Below are 18,704 nucleotides of genomic sequence, written 5' to 3'. Positions count from 1 at the left end.
ATGGGAAACATTTCTGTTGAGGTAGCCAACCTTTTGTTTGAGTCGGCAAACAAGATTATCAATGTGAAATTTGAATGTGAGTTTTTCATTAATCCAGACGCCGAGATATTTATATTCCGTGACTCTTTTGATTGTAAATACATTTAAGGTAGAAATATTGAGATTATTATTGAGATTATTGTAGTCTATGGATCTGTTCAATAGAAGTCGTATGTCCTTAAGAGCTTGCTGGAGGGCAATAAAAGACCACAGTAACAGCAGCTACAGTACTGTGGCCTGCTCTAGAACTGGACTAAAAAAGGCTCAATATGGAAGCTCTGGACACAAAAACCTTCAATTGATAATTTATTAAAGATTCCAGGACTTTAGCAATACAGAGCAGTTTGGGTATGGGTCTGTAATTGTTAGATCATTCCTGTAGGGGTGTGATGTGAGTCATTTTCCAGACTTTTGGAACTATGTCAGAGGAGACGGAGAGATTGAAAATATAGGATATTGGTAATGTGATAATTTGGGTTGAGAGCATGAGAAAAAAAGTATCCAAATTGTCTTCTCCAGTGCACTTCCTGGGATCGATTGCAAGGAGAGTATCACTGAATACATTTAGGGAAACGGGATTGAAGGTAAACAGGGATACGAGAATCAGTTAAATTGGTGAGTGATTTGATCCCCCATTTTCAAAAAGGTGACCAGCTGCTTTAAATTGTTTATTAAAAGCTAGGCTAATCTGTTTGTGGTCAGACAATAAGCAGTCACTGACCTTAATCTGAATAGGAATTGTCAAGAGGTTGTTGTTATTAGTGTTTACGGCCCTGCAGAAACTGGCGGGATTTGAATATGACCGAGAGACTAAATCCAGAGCGAAGGACCAAGCTTTGTTTCTTTCTGTGTGCAGGTCTGATAGATCCTTTGTAAACCAGGGGCTTGATCTATTTTTTACTTCATACTTTTTAAAGGGTGGATGCTTATTTATGGCTGTGAGGACGGTAATCGTGAAAAATTCCAAAGCAAGCTCAATATCTGGAATTTCTGCATTACGGTAAATGTCACTGTGGCAGAGATCATTTAGGAAAGCTTGTTCATTAAAATAACGCTGAACGACAATCTGTGATCGTGATCTCGTTAAGCAAGTGTTCCTAATACAGGCCACCGGAAAGTGATCACTAATCCCAAAATCGAATACACCAGCAGAGACAATCTTATTACTCCTATTCAATAATATTAGGTCAATCAGTGTTGAATTCTGAGGGTTTTTGAGATCGGTTCAAGTAGACTAATTAATTAGCTGCGACAAATTAAGACTGCAACAGATCTCTTTAAAATGGTTGGAGGAGTTGGAGAGCCAGTCAATGTTAAAGTCACCCGTGATAATTACTTCTCTATGTACATAGGTAGAGAGAGTATTTGATAGCTCATTTATGGAGCTAGTGACAGTTGAGGTGGAGCTGTATATACCAACTGTAACAAAAAGAAAATTTGATAAACTACCTCTAGAGCAATAACCTCAAAAACAATTTGGCGCAGAAAAGGCAGGTAGCAAAGAGACAGAAAAACAGTATTTTACATATACAGCCACACCCCCTCCTCTGCAGCTTCTGTCAATTCTGAATAAAGCATAATCATTTGTTGCCACATCAGACTCACTCACACTTTTCTTTAACCATGATTCAGTGAGATCCAGGATATATGCTCAGGCTATCTGTCTAAGGGAAAAACTGCAAGGGTTTCTATTGTTTTGATTATTCAGTGAAAAAGCTACAACACACATAATTTGGTGCTGTAAAAGTATACTTTGCAGTAAGCTTATATTTGATCATTATTCATCATTATTATGATAATCATCTAGTCATAATCATTTGCTTTATTTCATCTGTTAGTAAACATTTTCTCTTAGTAATGTAGGTGTCTTTTTGTCTATTTTAGTGAGTATTTCGGGGGTCATGATGATGTCACTCAATCTGGACCTATCAATATGTGCCGGTGTGCAACATGTAGAGGTAAAAAACCAGAGACCAATTTAGAACAATGCTGTTTCATCTGCCTCCTGTAAAGATGTCTGTTTCAGAATCTTCTGTACACGTTGAAGAAAATTACGAGACCATAGACCTACGTATATATAACTATTTGAATGGGACATTTTTGGGGACTGTGCTCTATAATTTAAGCAAGTGTATTTCTGTCATTACCTTTGAGTTGGTTGTAGAAATCTCTCCATATTATGGTGATTTACATTATATTAACAGCATTTTTGGACAACCATAGCAGGTGTTTTGTTTATCTTGAAGTCTTGAGTGTCTGTGCAGTATTTCAACAGTGCATAATAAATTCTCTTGGAAATGTCTTTAGCATCAGTCTATTTATCGCCACATTTCAGCTACTCGGAAACAGAAGCACAATGACAAGTCTTATTCTTCTCTCAGACAACGACTCCCCTTCACTCCTTGATTTCCCAACCTTTAACTATCCAGTTGTGGCATCCTGCTGTGTAAGGTCAAACATCTGTGTTTCCTAAAACATAAATTGCAATGCTATTATTCTCAGGGCTAAAAAAACCAAAACCAAAAACATGTTTATCCAAAAAGCACTCCCTTATCCATTTATGTACATTTGATCACAAGTACAGGTATAAACATTTATTTAACATTAACACACATGCAAACCATAATGCTCACATTGCAGGCTTATCATGTTACACAAGTAAAGTTGTCCCACCTTTATACATCTCTGTTAAGACTCTTACAGTGATGTGGTGATCCCAAACAAGTATGGACAGCTGTGTTCCCATCAGGCCCACAGATGTAGCCGCACATTTCATCTGACTAATATGGTAATCTGGAGATACGGAGCATTTTCCATCAGTTGTTTGGCTTGGAAAATGTTTACAGCACAAACTTTACCAAATGTTTAAACTACGTAGACATTTTGGTGCAATCTTTACATTCAGTTTTTTCCTGGCAAGTCTCAGTTTCCACTGAAAAAAAGTGGAATCAACAAATAAATATGTCTAAGTAACAGTTACATTCAACACAGTAAACTCTTCTTCAGAGGTGAAATAATTTGTCAACTTGTTGAGTGACAAAAACTTAAAAAAAAAAATGGCTTGTTCCTGCCTTATTAAATGTAAAAATGTACTAATTTTTGTTTTGTTTGATGGTAAATGGATACTCAAATCAAATCAAATTTGAATTCTGACGCATCAACTCCAGCCCTTGGAAATTGTAAGGGAAATTTTCTGCTACTTTTATAGACCAAATTAATAATTTAGTTAATCATCATTCATCAGTCAGTTACAATTATCTGCAGATTTATAGCAAATCCTTCTCTTCTTCTCATCACATTCGGTTTTCTCTTGAATTAGCGAATTTACAATCCAGCAGTCATACAGAAATGTCAGCTGACACATAACATCCCACCTCCACCACACGCACCCTGCCAGCCTCTCATCCATCTCTCCACTATCTGCCTTCCAGCGCCTTGTCTCTGGCGATCACCAACTCATCGAACTTGATCATGAGGGTGGTGCCTTTGTGCCAGTGGACCGTGACCTTGGCGGGGAAGCCACTGTGGGCGAGGATGGCCTCTACGATGCCTCCGGTGAAGGCTGCACAATTCAAGGTGCTGTTCTCCTTGGGAATAGAGATGTAGGTGTTGACGAGGGACTCCTTCTCGATGATGTAGTACGTCTTGTCGTCGTCGTTGGCCTGCTCCAGCTTGTCTGCCTCCTTACCAAATAACGCCCCCCACACTGATACCTGTGACGGTTGGGATTACACTAACAGTAATTAACTTTGAAAGTGGTACACTATTATTTTATAGTCCATTTTTATATTTCCTGCAGCCAAAGGCAAAAATTTTAACTGGTATTCAATACAATGATGACAGAAGTACACATAAAACATATTGGTGAAGCGGTTTATGTGACCACATCCATCTGATTATATTTCAGTTTTCATTCTTCTGTATCTCACACCATCAACTGTTCCAATTAATGCGAGTATTTGCTGATGGTGATGATGACTACTCATAATTCTGGAGGACGCCTGCTGTATTTCCTACAATTTCCTGACTTCTTCTGTCACATCTTCTGACAACCTGATTTATGAACCTTTTTCAAAGCCAGTGTTGATGGAAGTCTTTTGATTCATTACTTAAGTAAATACCACAGTAAAACACTGTAAAAATACTTCTTTATAAATAAGTATCCTGCATTTACAATTGGCATTATGAGCAAAATCAATGTTTTCCCTAAGTTTGGAAAAGACTCACTAGTGTATCTATTTGTTGTGGATTTTGAGGACATTCCCCTGGAAATTGTTAATTTCTTTTAATCAAAAGTACGTATTTTTCCCCATTAATATTAGAACACCTGTGTACATTTTCTAAAATTAGACAAATCTTAAGCAGATAAATAACACAACAACACTCAAAAAGTCAGAACTTGCCAAAGAAGGTCAAGACAACAGCTGCACCCCACTCTCAAACTCTGAAAATGTAATTAACAATATAAAAATGACTCTTTATGCAGAAGAGCCCTTTCCACATCAACTTTTTACTTTTCACCAACATGTTAGCATTTTAATGTCATATTCTAAACATTCTACACATCTTATAAAGCAACTGTTAATTAGTTATCGAGTCACAGATGATTGGTTTTGAAAACAGCTGCTCTACTATATAATCACATCACAATAACCCCACTGCAGTCTCCACACACACACACACACACACACACGGTGGGTGTGTACCTTAATGAACAGCAGTATGTTCAGCAATTTGGTTTCTCTCTTGCCGTTCTTCTCCCTCAGCACCAGCACGTCCAGCAGGCTGGCTCCTACCTGCTGCCCCAGCGCCGCCAGGCGAGCCTGCAGCTCGGACACCGAGTACACGCGGCTCTGGCAGTACTGCACCACCTCCGAGAACAGCAGGGCGAAGGCGCTCACGCTCACCTCGGTTTTAGAGCGGCTCAGGGGCCGCTCCAAAACAGCCGACTTGCCTCTGGTGAAGCGAGTCTCCATTGTTGTTTGGTGCACAGCTGTGAAGAGGAGACATTAGAGAGACGTAAAACACGAGCTGCTGTACGTCAGGCCAAGCTGGCAATGCTAACCAGGGACAAAACCGCAGCAGGCATGCGCGGAACAGCATAATAACATCTACAAAGATGCCACCATGCACGGATGACAGAAATATACTTCAAATGAGGTTCCACAAAAACACACTCTTCAATTAGCACTCATTTGATCACTTACTACACCTGTTTTGTTGTCGTTCTGTTGCTTCCGGGTTGGAAACGTCACTGGGTCGCACGACACCACTGATCGATTTTTTTTTTTTGGGCCAGAATTTGTATTTTTTTTTTAAAGGCAGAAATGATCTCCAATACATTTTGTTGATGACACATGCCTTCAGGGATTTAACTTTGTGGGTTCATAAAATCTTAATAACACATTCGTATTTATACAACCCCGTTTCCGAAAAAGTTTGTTAAATGTAAATCTGTGTAAACTTTTTTGGTTTGATTTGTTAACTTGATTGAGTTAAAGTCTTACACTTTGGTGCCAACTATCACAAGACAACCATATACTGTTTTATAATTCAAATATAATATAAAGGCATCTCTGTGATTTTGGCCCTTGAAGTCTCGTGTCTCTTTGAAACCCACTCTTCCACGAGTCTAGGATTATATGTAACACTTATTTCAGTGCATGCAAAATTCCCAAGATAGTGACGGTTTTTTTTGCATTCATGACAAATTGTTGTATGTTGTTGTATCTCGACAACATCTTGAAAAACATCCCCTCATCAGGTAAATTTCCGTTTACTGTAATTCCTATTTTAAAAGTCCACATTTAATCGATTGTTCACCGGTGACTAAAAACGTTTACATAACAGATGCACGTATCACATGAGATGGTAAACATTAACCATAAATCTGGTTTATCTTCCACTTCTGTCGTATTTGCTGAATGACATGCAAAAGATGTTCAAAATTGTATCACAGGCAAGAGAAAAGTGACGCCTCCATCGAACTGAGATAAAAACATTTGTAGTGAACATTGTGACGGACTGAAGGGGGCAAATTCTGTTTTGTTCGTGACACACTTTGATTCACCGTTGGCTAAATCAATATTTGATGCCACAAGTGTACACAAAGTACTCCTCTCTGTTGGGACACAAGGCTGCAGTCATGCACGTACACCCACACAAATACACTGACACAAATCCTCTCAGTCACAGGGAGCACAGGATTATTGTGGAGGTTCCTTCACATCTCACTGTTCAGGTTTCTCCATTCAGCGTGAGAAAAACCTAATTCTGTTTCTTTTGTTTGAACCAAAAACTGCATTTTGAGAGGCAACAAGCAGGAGATGCAACATGACTGTTTTCGAAAGTACTTTTTTTGTTCTGGCTTTATTTTCCTTCCTTGCTGTCGACAGCAGGCCGACAGGTAAGCTCAGTTATTTAACATATGGAAAACATTTTTTTTTTTTTGATCTTGCATTCCATTTTTCATTGAACTAATTTAGTTACTTTTCTGTTTGTTGATAAAGAGTAGTTTCTTTATACATGTGGCATGTTGGCGTTCACTCATTTTTTGTTATCTGTAAACTGCAGATTTTCCTTACTTTACTACTCGAATATTAAACGTTGTATTTTCTGAATGCAACAAACAAATCATTCAGAGATTCACTCATCACACACAGATATATAAATGTCTACATCTGTCTCCAAAAATAAATATCACATAGGAGCGAGACACAGACATAAAGAAAGTGATGTTGTGTACATTTATGGAGATTTGTTGAGTTTTTAAACTAAGACAAAGAAGCACTCTGGTTAAGTTGTATGCTTATGCTGTTTGAATAATTGATCATCACCTCCTCCAACAAGCATCAGGGAGATGTTGGGATAATTGTTTTAACATGAGCTGTGAAGGAAGTAGCCATAACACCAGGTTATAGGACTGGGGAAGAACAGATCACAAATCATTTTGCTTGTTGTTTCCTCTTTTGAGCAATTTCCCCATTTTTTTTGGAGTCAAAAACAATTGTACCTTTCCAAATAGTTTCCAGATGTGAAGTTCCTCTTGCATTTTCTATACTTCTTCCCTTTTAGTAAATGTGAAACAAATTGTAACAACTTAGTTCAGTTTTGGTAATAGATATTGAAAAGAGGATGTTTATTTCTAAGTCAAATGTGGATCCAAAATAAATATTATTAATGCTGGGAAATGCCTTGCTTTTTTAAAACATATATTTCATCCTTCTCACCACCCAATCATTTTCAGTTGCTTATGTAGCTGACCATCATCATCAGTAACTGTGCCACTTGAGAAGGTATTAGATCCATATGTCAACATTTTTGATTTACTTTTTTCTACACCAAAGTTTCTCTCTGGCTTTATATATAAAACTTGTATCATGTCATTGAGGACATTAACAGTGGCACTGTTTGACTAAACTTCATTCACTCACTCATTAATGCACTATCATTAACTTCCTTCACTTCTTTTTTTCACCTTGTTTGTGTTGCTGTCAGGTATCCACCTGCGTAACATGGACAGCTTCATTCAAGCCGTGCAGCAGGTTGAAGGCTCCAACACTGGTCTGTCCCCCTTGGCTCTGGTCAGGGCCCTGCGGAGGACCGCCGGCAATGATGATGTAATGACCATCCATTTCTTGGGTGCATCATATAATCTCAGTGACGCTAAAGTTCTAGAGACAGCCATTCTCAACGCATCCTCCTTTAGCTTCTTTGACAAAGCTATTCACCACATTGTGACGGACCATGGAGAAGAACGAGGGGTGGTTCTCGCTCCAGATGGCACCACGGTGGCACTTGCACCCTTATTACTGGGCATTGAATCAGGACTGAAAGCCAAGATGGAGGGGACGACAACAGCTGGGATCTTCCCTCTCACCCTGGGCAGGACACTTGGCCTGTCATTCCTCAGCCTCCAGGACTTCCCAGCATCTAATCGCTTAGGTCCTAACGGGTGCTGGGACAGCATGGAGCGTCCAAAGGTGTTCAAGCTGTCTCGGCCTGCCACTCTGGCCACAGATGCCATCATCAATGGGGGCATGGATGGAGCTATACTGGGCCTGGGCCTCAGCAATCTACCTGCATCTGAGCAGCCTCAGGCCCTCAGTGAGATTTTAAAAGGATACTATAGTTTTATTCTGCACGAGGGGCGTGGCCTCGATGCTGTGACCAGTCATGTTAGCCCGAGGCGAAGGGAGCTCTCCCGATCCATGCTGGAGTCACTTGATCTTCACAGCCAGGTGATGGAGACGCTGGCATTGGTGTGGAAGTTGGAGAAGACCGAATGGATTGCTCTGGACACCGGAGTGGGGAAGGCGGTGAAGGACGGATTGCTGGCATTTGTTCACAAGTACTGGGGTGAGCCATGAAGTGATCAAAGACATTAGAGGTGGAAATAATGATTACTGTCAGTATTACTCTTGGACAACCTTTGCAAATAATGACATACCACAGATTTGACAATATTTTTTTTTAATAAAAAAAATAAATCTTGTACATATGCACAACTTTGACAAACAGATCTTTTTGATCCAGATCCCTTTAAGAGTAACTTCAAACCAGGCTGAAAACATGATGTCAGGAGGTCACCATTAGAGGTCAGCAAAAACATTTAACGGGCATTACTTTGCTCTTTAAAGTTGCTGTAATCAATATTCTTTTTAAATAATTGGTAGCTGCATTTATAATGAAAATAAACCCACAGATAAATATTAACTATAGTAACTAAAGTAATGTTGACTCCCTTAAACTTTAAGGCATCTTTTAGCAGTAAAAAAGGCCCCAATAAACACACTCAGCACCACACAGCAGACACTGTTACCAAGTGAACACGGGTGCATGTGTCAGCAAAAGAGACCAATATTTCTCTGGATTTAGTAAAGACAAAAAAAGGATACAGAAAGTGAAAATTAACAATGAGGGTGCCTCATATCTGCTGGATGTGCAGTGCAACCAGGTATCATGCCAAAGCATGTAATACACTTGGTAGTTCACTAGAGCAGGTAGTCCACTACAGCAGGTAGTCCACTAGAGCAGGGGTCCCCAACCACCAGACCGTGGACCAAAAAACAAACATCTCTGGAGAGGTTCCTTGAAAAGGGGGAAAGACCGAATGATGAAACAACAGAAAATTCCAAGACCACCAACAAAAAGAAAGGTGCATTTAAAATAAAATACAAAGAGTCCTACTTAAATTACGGGTTCATCACAACAGGTGATTCTCATTCTCCAAGCCCGCTCTGTATAATATGTGGCGACAGGCTGTCTAATTGTGTTTTGTTTTTGTCTCAGGCCAATAAACTAACTGAGTCATTGTTTTTCGCCAACATGGCATTTTTTTGTGAAAAGTCTGTATTTATTCGTATCCTAATACTCATTGTCTCTCCTTCTACACACAGACTGCCCTCAAATCATCCCTCGATGTCAGTGGGGAGCAAATGCCCACCGAGGTACACCCATCCCACTCACTCTTCCCCTCCAGTTTCTCTATGTTCACCACACCTACGAGCCATCATCGCCCTGTTTATCCTTTCCAAACTGCTCTCGAGACATGAGGGCTATGCAGAAATTCCACCAGGAAGACCGAGGCTGGAATGACATTGGATACAGGTAACCGACCTTTGAAGGAATGGTCTGACCTTTTGGGAAATATACTTCATTTGCTTTGTTGCTTAGAGTTAGATGATTAGATTGATACCACTCTCCACGTCACAGAGTGGTATCAAACTTCAAACTTCTCATTGAACTATGTGGAAAAACCAAGGAGATAGTTTAATACATCTGTTAATGTAAGTGAAGGTAGGCTATTAGTAAGAATGCTACTGACTATGTATTGTAAGGACATTCCCTATTGTTGAAAATGCATCACTTAAATATATTTTGGCATAACTCCTGAATATCTTGCACTATTTGCATCACCTCCAATTTTTGCAGAAAAATACAAGTGTAGCCTACTTCAGACCAGTTATTATTCACACCATTCAGTGATCATCTCCTGTGATATCTTCGTGCCCTCAGCTTTGTGGTCGGCTCTGATGGCTACATCTACGCAGGCAGGGGCTGGAACCACCTCGGCACACACACCAGGAACCACAATTCCATCGGGTACGGCGTGTCAATCATCGGTAACTACACGGCCTCCCTGCCGTCTCGCCATGCCATGGACCTCCTGCGTCATCGTCTAGTCCGATGTGCTGTGGATGGAGGAGGACTGGTTGCCAACTTCACCATCCACGGCCACAGACAGGTGGTGAACTACACCACCTGCCCTGGAGACGCCCTCTTTTCTGAAATAAGAAGCTGGGAACATTTCAAGGAGTGACAGGTCACCCACAGCCTTCTTCAGATTCCTAAACATCATTCATGTCCTTCAGGGTTTGACAACTATATTTTTTGACCAATTATTGAAATAATACCACTGTATGACATGGATCTTGGATAATCCTCCAGACTCTGGACCAGTTCATCATTTAACATTGAGAGCTCAGTTTAGATCCACAGTGCAGGATTAAGCCAATGTTGCCTTGAATAACCACCTAGCTCTCTCTGATCATCCCCTCATGCAGAGCAACAGTAGATTTGATGTACTAATACAAATCAGATTTACCTACAGGAGTGAGACCCCTTGTTCCCCAAAAAAACAAAAACAGACACATCCTTTTTCACAATCATCTTATTTTTCCTTTTGTGATTTTACAGGAGGCCGCTTCTCCAGAATCAGAAGAATAAAGAGAGAATTCACAATCTACAATAAGTGTTATTGTTTCTTAAACCTGTCTTGTTCATCTGAATCAAGTCTTACATCATCAGGATCCATTGCCAGAAACATCAAACATAGATCTTTTTTTAAAATGTTTGATTCAAACATCAGGAACACTATGAAACTTAAAAAGATTTGTACTCTACATCACTACAGAGCAGGAGGAAGGACCCAAACGACTCAGATTTAAGGATTTTAAGGCAAACAAGAGAACTTTACTTACAAATAAAGGGTATGACAAAAAGCAGAGTCGAAAGCACGAGGAAAACCAGCCACAGGCATCAATTAATGTGGTGAGGACTTTGATTTGATAATTGAGCAACTGGGAGATGCTGAATTGATTGATTGGGGAAGTGGGATTAAGTGAGGCGGGTGTGACAGGCAGGAGAGGGAGAAAGGATGAGACACACAGAGGACCTCTGTAGGGTAAAGTGAGAGACACAGGAAACAAACTGAACTTAAAATAGGCACACAGACCAAAACCATGACACATTTGCAATACAGCTGTTTTATTTATATATTACAAGCATATACTTTTGCTTTTGTTTTTACTTCTGTGCTGAATAATACTGCAATTACCATTACTAATGGCTAAAAGCTTTTGGTAGCAGTTGCTGTGGACTGTTTGTAGTGTCAGACTGAGAAGTTATTGTCCTCAGAGAGAACCAAAGAAAACACATAAAGTTGTTTGTTGTTGTAAAGGGTTTAAGTGTGCGCAGAATGGTTTTGTCAGGTGTATGATTTTTCTTACAGATTCTGCTGCATCTACTCACAAAGAAGAAAGAAAGCAAAGCTTCGGTCAAAGCACACAAAGCCAATACAACAAATAAAGGCCCTCAGAGCTACACACACAAAAACATGCAACTCACATGCAGACAGTGAATTCTTTCAAAATGTCTGACTTTTTATAGCAAAAAATGGCTGCAACTAATAATTATTTTCATTAAAGATTCATCTGCATTATTTATTTAATTTGATCAATTCGTTGTTTTGTCTTTAAAAAAACAGGTAGTCATGAAAAATAAAAAATGACAGCTTTGTAAAACATAAGGCTGTCTGAAAAAGTCCTGTTTAGTTAGAAACAACAATCACAAACACAATGACACTCGATTAATGCGTACAAAGAAGAAAAACAGATCTTTACAGTTGCTGGAAGAAACTGGGGAATGCAAGACCTTTTTTTTACAGAGACATGACCCGTAGGATCAAGATCACTTAACAATCCATCGAACCACCAACACAATGCTAATTGTTTTGCACTTTAAATGACCAACTTCTCCTCACTCACTGACACTGAATGACCTGACCTGCTTTCCTTGATGGAGTTCAGCCTACCATGGGAAGATGCAGTAGCCTCAAAGTAAGAATAGGAATTAACTCATAAACACAATGGTCAAGCAGCTGTACTCTCTCAGTGAGGATGTTGAGCTATATACACAGTCATATAAACTACCACAGCTTTTGATGGCAGATTTGACTCGGTCGCGAGAACATCACAGTCAGTGGCTGCAGATGTTGTCTTGGCCGTGTCAGAGTCAGCGGTGGGTGCAGTGGTGCTCCAGGTGCTGCTTCAGGTCCACTTTGTAGTGGAAGCCGTAGAGGCATCGAGGGCAATGGTGGGGCCTGTCGTCACGGTGCTTACGGCTGTGGGTGATGAGGTTGGAGCTCTGGCTGAACGCCTTGCCACATACCTGACACACATGGGGCTTCTCCCCTAAACAGAGCAGAGCAAAATTACTTTAAATAAACAGGAGGGAACATTGTGTACATTGAACTGGCTCTAATGTTTTAAACGTTTTTGACAAGAGGAATAACAGTTGAACTTATTACTTTAATTAATTGTTACATGAATATATCTTAAAACCAATATTTTAAAATCCAAAGATGACTTATATCTGAGAGGCTGAAACCAATGGAAAAGTTACAATCAGCAGCGGGTTAGCTTAGCTTAGCATGGAAATAAGGGGAAACAGCTAGCCTGGCTTTATAGGACACAGATATACATACATATGTCAGAAGTGTGCCTGTGTTCATTTGGACAGGAATTACCAATTTTCAAACATGGAAATTAAATAGAAAAATTTATTTCAGAATTGGTTTTTTTTTCCCCTGTGGACACATATGTGTTGCTGACTATGATCATAAATATGTTTTGCACAGTTAGGAGTCATCAGTGTTACGGGACAAAATTCAGTATAGTTGCCTTTAAAGATGATAAACATTTGGGTGTGTGTATGTGCTGAAAGCATTTGCTCATATAAATTATAGTATTAGAAAGCACACGCATTTAGCATAAATGATGCATGTAAAAATGAACTGCTGTTTAGTTGTATACTATTTCATGTGGATTATGTCAGCAGTGGATTGCAGGGGCTTCAAACGGAAATGATACACAAACCCACCAGTGTGTATGAAGGTGTGTTTCTTCATGTCAGACTTCTGGTGGAACCTTTTGCCACAGTACTGGCAGGGATAGGGCCGAATGTCTGAGTGTATCAGCAGATGGGTGGAGAGGGTGGAGGAGCGCTTGAACACTTTTCCACACACCGTGCAGCCAAACGTCCTTTCCTAAAACAACAGGCACATAGAAGTCAGGAGAAGTACCTCATATTTGCATGACTACTTTAGAGGGCATTGTGTATTTTGTCCAAAAACACAACCAAATAAATCAATAAAAGCAAAAGGTGAGTAGTTCTTTTTATTTTTTTTTAACAGGAGGATTACCTAATTAAGGCATTTATCAATACAATGTGATTTATCAATGCACAGCACGGCTAAGACAACTGATATTCCAGACACATGATCAAGGTTATGATATTTCACAGCCCGGTTGTTGTCATAGATTCTAACCAGCACAAACATCAGTCCGATAAAGGATCAATGAGTCAGGCGAAGTAGACTAACTAAACACCCCCTCTGCTCCTGCACCCTCTCTGCACCCTCCTAAAATCACCAACTGGCTGAAAGGAAATGAAAGGAGATGCTGACCTTGCCCCTGCATGGTGACCGCTCATTATCAGCCGTGCTGGACTTGATGCGAGCTGCTGACAGACGTGTTCTGCTGCCATGACTCCTAAATATGTGAGTCTTCAAATTTGACATAAAGGAAAATATCTGCAAAGACAAAATATATAGAGTTTGACACTGGAAAAACTAGAGCAAAGTGACAAGTTGACATTTCTTGGCACTAATATCACTGGAATAGCAAATTTTACAAATTCATTAGGTTTTGGCTCCTCAGATATTATACACTTCACAGAAGCTAGAACTATTTGGAGTATAGCTGTGGTCCAGTTTTACACATCATTAAATCATTTAAGGAAATAGTCGCAAATGTTTATAAATCCACTGTCTCCTGTCAGGTTTCCTCATTTTATAAAGTTTGGCTTGACTAAAATGTTGTGCACAGGGCGAGTGAGGATTTTCACCCAGCAGTTTTAAGTAAATTCAGACTTGGGAGGTATCAACAGGTCTCTTATATGTTGTCTGCAGCTTGACTCCTGAATTTTGAGTCTTTAGCAACACTACAACCAGGCTGTTGGATGGATTATCATGAAGTTTCATACACATATTCACGTCTCCTTCAGGATGAATTGCAATAACTGTGGTGGTCCTCCAGCTTTACTTCCAGCCATCATGTCAACATTTTCAGAATACTTTCAGAACTGTGATATTTAATCAGCCTATACCTTCACTAACACACTCAAATATGGTGGAAACTGTAAAATGTTTCTTACTTACTATTGATTTGATTTTGTCTGTATTTATTCATATGGTGTTTTTATTTGTATGCTGTGATAAATGCAGCTCTGCCTTGTTCTGCACTTCACTATGCCGTCAAATTGCATTTCATTAGAGCAATTTACTTCAGAACAAATAACCATCATAAATTAGGACTGTGCCTGAATCCTTGAAGCCTGTTTGTCAGACAATGTAGTTTAGTGTATGACGGAGGGATGCCATACTTTGCCACAGAATGGACACTCCTGCCTTGGAGCGCTGATCTTAGGGCAGCTGCTGCCCCTGGTCTCCCTCAGGATCTGAGGGTGCTCCGTGAGATGTCCCACTGATAGCTTGTCTGGAAATCCTGAGCCCAGACAAGGACTCAACCACACTGCTGGTGTGAGAGGGTGAGAGAAGTCTTTCTCCACTGGGCTAAAAGTGTTTGAGTTGACAGGACTGGAGGGCTCAGTAGATCCCCAGTCTGAGAAGAAAGACAGACAGATGAGCTTCTGAATATGTTGAACAATACACTCTGACGTTTTTTTGTCACAAGGTCAGAGTTACTTGCAAAAAAAAAAATCTGTTCTCTGTCTCATCTGCTGAGTTTAACCCATCACTGCTGCTTACTGCAGATCAAGTGTTTTGTGTTTCTTGCTGTCTTTGTGAAGTCCTTCAGAGAAATACTTGTGGCACAAGGCTAAACAAAATAAATAAATAAATAAATATCTCTGCCACCCACCATAAGATCTTGGACTACATGGCCGAGGATGCCCACTTCCATTAGGGGCAGCAGGAAGGTCCTGCCGCAAAAATGGAATGGACACTGTGTTACTATCCAGTGTTTCTGCTGTGGAGTCCCCCAGGGATGAACCCCAGGTCCCCTTCTCTTTTCCCAGTTGGCTGAAGGCCACTGGAGTCGATGCAGGGCTGGGGTTTCCTGCTGCAGGCCGAAGGTGGAGCAGCCCTCCTCGCTTCACCAAGAAAGAACGAGGCATCACTCAGCGGGAGAAAAGACCTGATCTACACCTCATTCAACGTCATCTACAGCGGATAAAACAAATTGAATTAAATCAAAAGTTATTGCTTTACACAGACTGTTGCCACATCACCATCATCCACAGTTCCCTCATATGAATCTCACTGTTCTCACAATGTTGTATGAGGTACATGACAGCTGAAATCAGTTTCTTGTGTAATGTTACGGGTTTGCTGTTTAATTTTTATGACACACTGTAACTTAAAACACGTAACAAAATGAGAAACCAAGAGGTTATACAAGATATTTATATTGCCCAAAAGAGGGCAGCAGAACTGCTTCAATCTGTATAAATACTGTAGGCTGTATACAATTCAGCAGACACGGAGTGGTAATATCAGAAAGGACAGAGCATTTTATATTGACTACATGTAATGATTATTGTTACAGATGTTTCTGGATTTCACTTTATGTGATTACACATAATTCTCAACTTTAAATCTGTATTTTGGATCCAATATTTACATGATATATGATAACAAATAAATACATATTGACACCCTAAAACTGTTTTATTAAATCTGTCCCAGACTGTGTGTAGACCCCTGATATCTAGGTCTCTACAGATTTTTTTTTAAATTACTAAACTATCGATACTTAATCCACTGTAGGGGAAGTTTTTGAATTTATTTCGCTCTGATTCATGTTCCCTAGACTTGACCAGTTTAATCAGTTTGTCCAAATCTGACCAAAGAATCTTTTCTTTCAGTTTTCTTTTAAACAAATGACATACTTGATGATAAAAGCTTTTTTTTTTTTTCCAGGTTCACACTGATTGCAACACTAATGTGACTGAATCTGACATTTGGACCTAAATTTCCTACAAACGTTTTTCGTGACACAAACAGTCATATTAGAATCGCAACAATATCACTTAAGTACAACACATTTCATGACTCAGTGCTTAAACTTGACAGCTGTGAGTGAGTCGGGGAGTTCAGTGAAAAACACTGAGGTGTTAGATCGCATTTCAAAAATACAATAAGTGTCATAGTTTTTGCATGTTTAAAAGTATTTTACAGTAACAGAAAATGTAAGTTTAGGAGCTGCAGAGAAGTTGAATTTAAAAAAATAAATGAACTTTCTATCCTGTGTTACATGGTTAAGGTTATCTACAGTGGTGGAGGAAGTGCTAAGACTTATTACTGAAGTAAAAGTACCTATACAAAAATATAATAATACTCCATTACAACTAAAAGTGCTGCAATCAGAATAAGTGCAGAAGTGTTATCAGAAACATGCATTTAAAGTATCAAAATGAAAGCAGAAAAAAGCCCCATGAGACTAGTATATTATTATACATTCGTAAATATGCAACAGTCTTATTACAATGTTAATATATCATTTCATTATTATATATGTATATATGGGGCCCTGTTCCAGAGGTCGCATAGATAAATCTGTGAGACGATTATATGGGGCAGGAAAGAAGAAAAAACAACATCTGATGAACAAATTTGTGAACATTGTCTTTATTTTCTTAGTATAGATTTATGTCTTTGAGCCTTCGGCAGTTATTCGGTGAGAGATTTAAACCCTAATTGCTAATTCCTAATATATATATATATATATATATATATGGACATACATATTATATATATATATATAAGAATAAATATATATATTATATATATTGACAGCTGTGAGTGAGTCGGGGAATGAGTCGGCCACTTTATTATGTACACCTGTTCAACTGCTCGTTAACGCAAATATCTAATCAGCCAATCACATGGCAGCAACTCAATGTATTTAGGCATGTGGACATGGTCAAGTGACCACAGTGTACCCATCTTCTGGTGGCTACTTCCAGCAGGATAACACGCCATGGGTTAGGGTTAGGGTTATGAACCAAAATCTCTGAGGAATGTTTCCAGCACCTTGTTGAATCTATGCCACGAAGAATTAAGGTAGTTCTGAAGACATAAGGAGCTCCGACCCGGTACTAACGCTTTGTAACTCAAAGTGGCCGGTGAGTGTATATATTAATCTGAAAATTAACTGCAGCTGTCAGACTACCATATTCAGTTTTCATCTGAAGTACTATGACATAGAAGTATAAAGTGTTTTCAAGTGTGAAGAGTCCAGTAAAACACACAAAGCGCATAATGTTTAGTTTAAAAAGAGGATGTGTTCAGACTGATACAGAATATTGATCGGACTTCACAGCAGAATAATAACAGTCGAACAAACATTGGATCTGAGAACTAAATGTAATCTGTGAATGTAGCATTAATATTCCCTTTATTCCCCATCACTCTCTGCATGAATGACTTTGAGGAAGACAGTGAGAAGTTCTCATTTTATAAAGACCAACTGACTTCTTGATATTTTTCCCGGGCTTGCCTTTGAAATGTGGCGACACACAGAACGCTGCAAATTTTACTGCAGCTCAACCTGAACACACTTACTTTTACCAAAACATTTTACTGTGTAAAGTCTGTAAAACTATGAAAGGTGAAGCAAAAGAGCCATCTATAAAACAAAGACATTTTTCACTGGCAATGCGTGAGAATTAAGAATTGTGCTTACACGTGACTTGCACAAAAAAAAAAAATAATGCTTTGAGTTATTTGCTGCATATATTTCTTTATAATAAAAACAGCAGTTTAAAGGATGATTCATGTGGCCACATTGATATTATTTCTAAATTAGGTGATTATCATCTGAAATAACAAAGAATAGTTATATTTTATTTATCCAACAGTAGCTAAACGTTCAAGTTAGCATCAAATAGAAATAAATATACAAATACTCACCAGGTTTCAAATTCCACCAGTGCTTCTCGGAATCACTCAAACTTTACACTAAGAGTCTGACTGAGATAGAAACCTTACATCAAGCTAGAAAAGACGTAAGGTCAGAGAGCTTTGAGGTTGATGGTGAGAGGATGATGATTTGTGTAGATGAGGAAGTCTGTGCGCACTGACACCGCGGAGATGACGCTCCAACCACACTGCTTCCTCACACAGAAAACATAAAACTGCACACTCCTAGCAGCATAACATCTGTCCAGATTTTACTTTCATAAAACATTTGCAAGTTGTGGATATGCACGAGCGGTGGTGCAGAAACAGAACGCAGATAAAACGAGGGAAGACTGATAAATCAGACTAGAGAGGAAGTGGATGGAAGCTGTGCTGAAAATTC

General features: G+C 39.3%; 3 protein-coding genes across 5 annotated transcripts; 1 reads left to right on the top strand and 2 right to left on the bottom strand.

The window, feature by feature from the left end:
- Positions 1 to 2,569: 2,569 nt before the first annotated feature.
- trappc5 (trafficking protein particle complex subunit 5) lies at positions 2,570 to 5,306 on the bottom strand. Of its 2 annotated transcripts, none has more exons than XM_069168117.1 (3): positions 5,252 to 5,306; positions 4,746 to 5,032; positions 2,570 to 3,752 (listed from the first exon to the last, which is right to left on the bottom strand). In XM_069168117.1, exons 2-3 carry the CDS (start codon positions 5,013 to 5,015, stop codon positions 3,456 to 3,458), a joined length of 567 nt encoding a protein of 188 aa, XP_069024218.1. In that variant the 5' UTR covers positions 5,016 to 5,032; positions 5,252 to 5,306; the 3' UTR covers positions 2,570 to 3,455. The 2 variants fall into 2 exon arrangements, with proteins under 2 accessions (XP_069024218.1, XP_069024219.1); XM_069168118.1 differs by having other exon boundaries at positions 5,247 to 5,265.
- Positions 5,307 to 6,221: 915 nt separating this feature from the next.
- LOC138209674 (N-acetylmuramoyl-L-alanine amidase-like) lies at positions 6,222 to 10,792 on the top strand. 2 transcript variants are annotated; one of them, XR_011179179.1, is made up of 5 exons: positions 6,222 to 6,445; positions 7,537 to 8,397; positions 9,438 to 9,648; positions 10,057 to 10,413; positions 10,738 to 10,792. XR_011179179.1 is itself a non-coding variant. In XM_069168412.1 (5 exons), the coding sequence occupies exons 1-4, from the start codon at positions 6,373 to 6,375 to the stop codon at positions 10,358 to 10,360; spliced, it is 1,449 nt and encodes a 482-aa protein (XP_069024513.1). In that variant the 5' UTR covers positions 6,222 to 6,372; the 3' UTR covers positions 10,361 to 10,363; positions 10,738 to 10,792. The 2 variants fall into 2 exon arrangements, 1 of the variants encoding a protein (XP_069024513.1); XM_069168412.1 differs by having other exon boundaries at positions 10,057 to 10,363.
- Positions 10,793 to 10,854: 62 nt separating this feature from the next.
- On the bottom strand, positions 10,855 to 18,460 carry LOC138209675 (zinc finger protein Gfi-1b-like). Its single transcript, XM_069168413.1, has 6 exons — positions 18,314 to 18,460; positions 15,261 to 15,562; positions 14,764 to 15,002; positions 13,787 to 13,912; positions 13,201 to 13,366; positions 10,855 to 12,512 (listed from the first exon to the last, which is right to left on the bottom strand). Exons 2-6 carry the CDS (start codon positions 15,514 to 15,516, stop codon positions 12,334 to 12,336), a joined length of 966 nt encoding a protein of 321 aa, XP_069024514.1. The 5' UTR covers positions 15,517 to 15,562; positions 18,314 to 18,460; the 3' UTR covers positions 10,855 to 12,333.
- Positions 18,461 to 18,704: the final 244 nt, after the last annotated feature.

The sequence above is a fragment of the Embiotoca jacksoni genome, unplaced genomic scaffold, assembly GCF_022577435.1.
Source record: "Embiotoca jacksoni isolate LCO1_2020_lvr unplaced genomic scaffold, fEmbJac1.0.p SCAF_4, whole genome shotgun sequence".
Taxonomy (NCBI): domain Eukaryota; kingdom Metazoa; phylum Chordata; class Actinopteri; family Embiotocidae; genus Embiotoca; species Embiotoca jacksoni.
Note: the sequence above shows the minus strand (reverse complement) of the source record. Positions and strands in the feature narration are given on the sequence as shown.